This window comes from Anopheles bellator, chromosome 2 (assembly GCF_943735745.2).
Source record: "Anopheles bellator chromosome 2, idAnoBellAS_SP24_06.2, whole genome shotgun sequence".
In the NCBI taxonomy this organism is placed as follows: domain Eukaryota; kingdom Metazoa; phylum Arthropoda; class Insecta; order Diptera; family Culicidae; genus Anopheles; species Anopheles bellator.
The window spans coordinates 70,699,794-70,705,793 of record NC_071286.1 but is presented as its reverse complement, the minus strand read 5'-3'; the positions used below and the strand labels follow the sequence as shown (position 1 = coordinate 70,705,793).

The following is a 6,000-nucleotide window of genomic DNA, read 5'->3' as shown; positions in this document are numbered from 1 at the left end:
TTAAATTTATAGCCCACAGGTCTCAACAGATACACCAATAAAACGGTGACATTCCTCCATCGCGAGCGAAAGTTCCCTTCGGAGGTCGAACCGTTGCGAACCGATAGAGGTAATGAAAACAATCAACTGGTTTGTTATAATCTCGGCATTTTTATCTTTACTACGTACAATACAAAGGGCGCTGATTCGCTTAACATTTTTCTGACCCTTTCGACCACGTGGATAACAGTTTTCCGCGATCGGTTTTGAGGTTACAATTAATAAATAATTAATGCTTCGCTTACAGCCTAGAGCATTCGCATCCATGTGGCCAGCAACGCGAGGACCACATAGCTCGCCGGTACGCGTTTATCACAGCTCACAGCCCCGGACCTGGCGCCGGCCTTGGGAAGGTTCAGTGGATATTTGTAGTTGTACTGTGCGTTGTACTTCCGCTTGATGGTGTCCAGATCTTCCGGCAGCGGTACGCACTGGCTGTCGAGGAAATTAACAGCCCCATCGCTGCTCTTGGCCAGTACGCACAGCTCGAGCTGCGAGTCCCCCTGCGGCCGAATGTCTCCGCCATCGATCGCCGTCGAGCGACTGGTGTACGCTACTGTGCGCTCAAAAATGATGCGATTCGCACGATCTCGAATGTACGCGTAGAAATCGGCCACATCCGAGGTCGCCGCCACGTACCAGTTTACGATCAACTGACCGCGATAGCTGCACAGAATGAAACGGAACGGTTGTCATCGCATAATAAATCAAGCCATTCTGATACTTACAAAGAAATCTCGCGGAACCGTAGATCCGGTAGCGGTCGATAAGCATCGTCCGTCAGGGCCGGAACGCAAACGAGCACCTCGTCGGTCAAGTTGTACAGCGGTTCGCCGGCGAGTGAGGAAGGCTGGGCACACTTTAGCTCCCGATACGACTCACCGATCGATGGCAGGGAGCGAAGATGATGGTACAATGGCCGCAAGTAGCAGTCGCACTGCAACGGGTTTTCTCCGAGGGCCACCGTTAGGTTGGTGAACTTAATCTTGCGCACCAGCTGTGCTTCGAAGTGGGCCAACTCATTCGCCCGTAGATCCAACATCGTGAGGTTGTCCAACCGGAGTAACGATTCGTACGACGCGTTCCACAATTTGTTGTGATGCAGATAGAGGGCCGTGAAGTTGGTAGGCAGGTTGAAGACCTCGTTTTCCACCTTCGTCAGCTCGTTGTAGGAAAGGTCTAGCGTACGTAGGGACGTAAGGTTACCAAGCACCGCGGGTCGTATCTCTTTGATGTTGTTGTGGGACAGATTCAGATGTTGAACGGTAGCGGTTCCAATCTTCAGATCGTTCGTTACCACCGACATGGTGTTGTAGCTAAGATCGATCGATCGCAACCGGTAAGGGATGTATGGGTTCGAAGGGAACGTCTTTCTCGTCACGAAGCTGAACCGATTGTGGCTGATGTTGAGCTGAAAGGACACGAGCTCGTATCATAAACGAGAGGGCAATAAACGACACTCTTTCTACTCACCTCTTCCAAACTGAGGCAATCCTCCAACAGTCCGTGAGTTTTGTTGTCCAACGCCGTGAGCAAGTTGTGGGATAAATCTAGCCTTCTGAGTGAAACCAACCCCAAAAAGGCCCCGTTCGGTACGGACCGCAGCTCGTTGCGAGACATGTTTAACGTAAGCAACTGCAGCAAGCCATCGAAAGCCCGTTCGCTCACCGTGTGTAGTCCATTGTCCGTTAAATGCACCTCGAACAGGATCGGCAAACTACCGAAAGCACCCTTCGGCAGTGCGCTGATGCTGTTGTTCGCCAGATACAGGTACTGCATCGTACCGAGATCGCCAAAGCTATCTCTCGGCACTTCGGAGATACCGTTCGATTCTAGGTGGAGTCGTTGCAACGTTAGAAGCCCAGCAAAGCTACCACGGGCCAGATTGTTCGACAGCCGGTTGTGGCTTAGATCGAGCACCAGCAACGCGTTCATGGTGGGCCACGTTTTCTCCGGTATTTCCGTGATCTCGTTGTGCGCCAAGTCGAGCTCGTTCAGGGAGATCGGTATTTGAAACAACTTCTCCAGCTTGTTGTGCTGCATGTGAAGGAACCGTAGTCCGGTGATCTTCGCCAGGGCACCACGGGCAATATCGCGCAACAGATTGTGGCTCAGATCCATGTCGAGCAGTGTGTGCAGTGTGCCGAATGTGGAAGGGCCAACCTTTTCCAGGGCATTGTAGCTCAGGTTTAGATTGCGCAACGAGAGCAGATTCTGGAACACGGCATTGTAGATGTGCGAGATGTTGTTATACGACATATCGATCGTGTGCAGTTCGTACAGTTTCGGAAAGGTGTTCTTAGGCACGTCCACCAGGTTGTTGTACGAAACGTTCAGGATCTTGAGGCCGGTCATGTTGGCCAGCGGAAGCTGGCTCATGTTGGTAAGAAGGTTGTGCGTCATGATCCACTCGGTAGCGTACGTGGTTTCATCGAACGCGGTGCGCGGGATGGAGCGGATCAGATTGTGCGAAAGGTCCAGCACCGTCATGTTGGCACAGTTGATGAAGGACTTCGGTTCGATCGTTTCGAGCCGATTGTGTGAGATGTTGATGTGCGTCAGATAGAGGTCCTTGAACGCGTCCTTCTGAATCTCCGTAATCTCATTCTCCGCCAGGTTGACAAGCTGAAAGGAATCGAGTTTATTACTAACGCTTTAGCGGGATGCTCTTTTCAACTTACCTCAACATAATTTAGCTGGAAGAACATCTGGAAATCAACCTTCTTGATGCGATTTCGCGCCAAATCGATAGTGCCAATGCGTGTGACGGAACCGAACGTACCTCTTCCAACGTCACTGATCATATTGTCGCTCAGATACAGGCGCCGCAGAAAACGCATACCACGGAACGTGTTGGCGTCGATCTTACGAATGGCATTCGAAGCCATATTGACCACACGGAGCACAGTGTTACGTGCGAAAGTTCCCCTGTCGGAAAGAATAACGAAATGGAATGGACTACAAAACCCCCTATTATCGCACTCTTACCTCGTGATCTCTGTCAGGGCGTTGTTCGATACGTTGCACCAAGTCATCTTCGTCAGATCGGACACGTGCGTGGCATCGAGTTTGGTAAGATTGTTGAAGCTAAGATCGAGAATCTCGACTTCTCGCATACCCTTAAACTGTCCCTTCTTTAGCGCCGCCAAACGGTTCCCGTGCAGATCGAGAGTTTTTACCCTTTTCATGTTCTGTTAGAAAGTGGTATAAGCATTTGTGCAGAAATCGAACGAATTTGTTGGACTTACCGCGAACACATCGGCCTCTAGTTCCTCCAGCTGTCCGTTAATGACATGCAGCTTCTCCAGTGTACCATCGAAATGAGCTCCGGCAAAGGCTCCCTTCGGCAGCCTTTCGATCTGGTGTCCATCGACGATGAGCACTTTCAGATGACCCAGGATCTTGAACGCTTCCGATGGAAACTGCGTCAACTCGCTGTGTATCAGGTGCAGTTCGGCGAGCGTATCGTTGATGCCGTAGAAAGCGTGATCTGCGACCGTAGCCAGTGGCGTATCGACAATATGCAAATGCCTTACCGGCAGCTTATGCAACAGTGTGCCGAAAAGGTTCTCTGTGGAGCAAAATCAGTGCCCGGGGACCAGTAATTAGCATAAGGTTTCTACCAACAAAGGCATAGCAGCAGCGTCGATTATGAAACCTTTATTTTACAGTTTACGCGATTGAATGATTTGTTGACCCCGCTGCATTTAGAGTGAGTTGTCTTACGATTTTACGACCGTTCGCAGGACGTAAGCACACAGTGACAGTGGCCAAGCACGGTCAATCGAGCACGTCAACGAAGGGCCGACCGAGGCGGTTCCACTCGAAGGGCCAAGTGTTAAATATGATTTACCCTTTGGTCTCTATTCCACCGGAACCAGTCCAGCTGTCTGTCCACCAGGCCGATTTTGGGATTTCTTTTATTGAGTGCTGCTTTGGGCTTGCATCAAAACAAACCATCAAACCCAACCGAAACACTGACAGAAAAGCGCGAGTGGCAGGAAACGCGAAGCGAAATGGTTTAACTCTGTCGATGGTGGCCGTGGCTTAACCAAGGTAGGCGGAGAAATTGGGATTAATTTCACTTTCAAATCAAGTGCTTCACATTTGACTCGGGTCTGTCAGCATCCGAAATGAAACAACAAAAGATCGGGCTGCCCAATTTGTGACTCGCTTGGTCTGGCGGCAGAAAGCACCGGCGTAGTTCCGGTACAGGTTCAAAACAGGCATTTGCATCTAAATGGTTGACGCCGGGAACATTAGCATAGGTTAGTGAGTAAGTTAACGAAACTTGCCAGAGGTAACTTTCTACTGTCAAATGAAGCAATAATGCGGTAGTCACACAATGTATTTCAATCCAAAAATAGGACCAAAATTTGACGACGGCCAAAGAGTCGGACCCACGGCAAAATAACAGTTAATGTTTTGAGGTTACCAGCACGTCGCACAAATCCCGCGGGATTTCGAAGGGTTAACCGTGTTTTCACTGGCAGCGCCGTGAGGGGAAAATTCAGCTCCACTGGGAGCGTGTTTTTGTTTTCCGTAAATTATGTGTTTAGTTATTTCCCCCTATCTACTCTTCCTCTATTTGTGTCGGGTGCGAGTGTGTGCATAAACATTGGCCATGGCAGTAACGAAGAGAAGTTGGCTGTGGAACAGATTTGGAAAAGCGTATAAAGCAATTACACTTGTCCGTACGCCCGTACTAACCTCGTTTGCAATGCAGCCAAACAATATCATATGCTTCGCCGGACGCCGACCGACACAAAGAGAAATAAAGAGAGAGAGAGAGAGTGAAATTGCCCTCCCTTCAATCGGGTCATGTTTTTCCCATACATAAGAGAGCAGGAAAAAATGGAAGCTTTTTCTGCGATTCATCATCAAATCATCACATTATAAAAATGTGGAACCTACTTTTAGTACAAATATTTCAACACATAAAGCAACATAATGTTCCTTTTGGCAATTCTTGATGTGTCTCAAAGGTTGCGAAGAGTGGCAAGGTTACCGCAACCATTTTATCGCAACATTTGAATGGGCTCGAAACCGCGCGTCTTACGCTCAACGTTTACGCTTTTCGATCCGCAATTTTACCCAATCCTTAAAGTGCAAATCCAGTGCGTTCAGTAGATAAAGTGAGATCAACTGAAACGAAAGCGAAGCGCCGTGAAGCAATGAGCCTCAAACGGTTGCACTTGGCGATGGACGGTGTTTGCAAATCACGCCCAACGTAGCGCAACAGTAGCGCAATGTGCTCGTTGCTTATCTCGATGATAAACTTAGAGGTCAGTTGTTTGGCCCAATCTTCCGAATTGTACATTGTGCATATTACCCTGAACCGTAATTACTTACTTATCATGCAGCGCCGAAGACGCAGCTCCTCAATCGGTAAGTTCGTGTTGGCCAGATTGATGAAGGCAACGGACAGACTGGCCAGGTTCGAGTTTTCACACTCGATGTACAGGCCATCGTCTGTCCCGCGGGTGCACACACAGGGATAAAACAGTTTGGCTCTGCGAGAGGAATGCGATAATTACAGTGTGATTGACAGTTTATTGATTGATCGATACTTACTTTTCCGGACACTTATACTTCGGCCCCGGTGGTATGTACTCCGCGTGGGCACTGGGTGGGCCAATAGCTAACCATACCATGCAGATGCAGAGACCCACAATTATAGCTAACCTCCTCCCACTGGATCCAGATTTGTTCCGGTTCATTGTTCGGTTCGGTACCTTGTTCTGCGCGTGCTCTTTGAAAACGCGACTCGTGCGCTGAGACATATGTTGCGGTTTTTGTTTTTCTCCCTCTCGTTCTGTTCACTTTTTGGCTGCAGCCACACTGTAGCGATCACGATCGCGCCAAACGCCAACCTGACTGGGTGGGGCTGCTAAGGAGTAGCATTATTCACTGACCTTCGCTATGCCTCCGTTGCGAACCATTTTTTCCGGTTTGTCCGCA

The 6,000-nt window shown here is 49.3% G+C and overlaps 1 protein-coding gene across 1 annotated transcript; it reads right to left on the bottom strand.

The window, feature by feature from the left end:
- Window positions 1-260: 260 nt before the first annotated feature.
- On the bottom strand, window positions 261-5,693 carry LOC131207967 (chaoptin). The gene is made up of 8 exons (XM_058200604.1): window positions 5,614-5,693; window positions 5,392-5,552; window positions 3,288-3,610; window positions 3,028-3,230; window positions 2,721-2,967; window positions 1,513-2,664; window positions 768-1,450; window positions 261-705 (listed from the first exon to the last, which is right to left on the bottom strand). Exons 1-8 carry the CDS (start codon window positions 5,691-5,693, stop codon window positions 288-290), a joined length of 3,267 nt encoding a protein of 1,088 aa, XP_058056587.1. The 3' UTR covers window positions 261-287.
- Between the last annotated feature and the right edge of the window lie 307 nt (window positions 5,694-6,000).

Bases quoted from the DNA above. Each gene is read 5' to 3' on its own strand.
- LOC131207967 (XM_058200604.1), bottom strand. From the start codon at position 5,693: ATGGTATGGTTAGCTATTGGCCCACCCAGTGCCCACGCGGAGTACATA. The intron at 3,231-3,287 runs GTAAGTCCAACA...ACTTTCTAACAG, and splicing joins TAGAGGCCGATGTGTTCGCG to AACATGAAAAGGGTAAAAAC. The intron at 2,968-3,027 runs GTAAGAGTGCGA...TCTTTCCGACAG, and splicing joins GCCCTGACAGAGATCACGAG to GGGAACTTTCGCACGTAACA.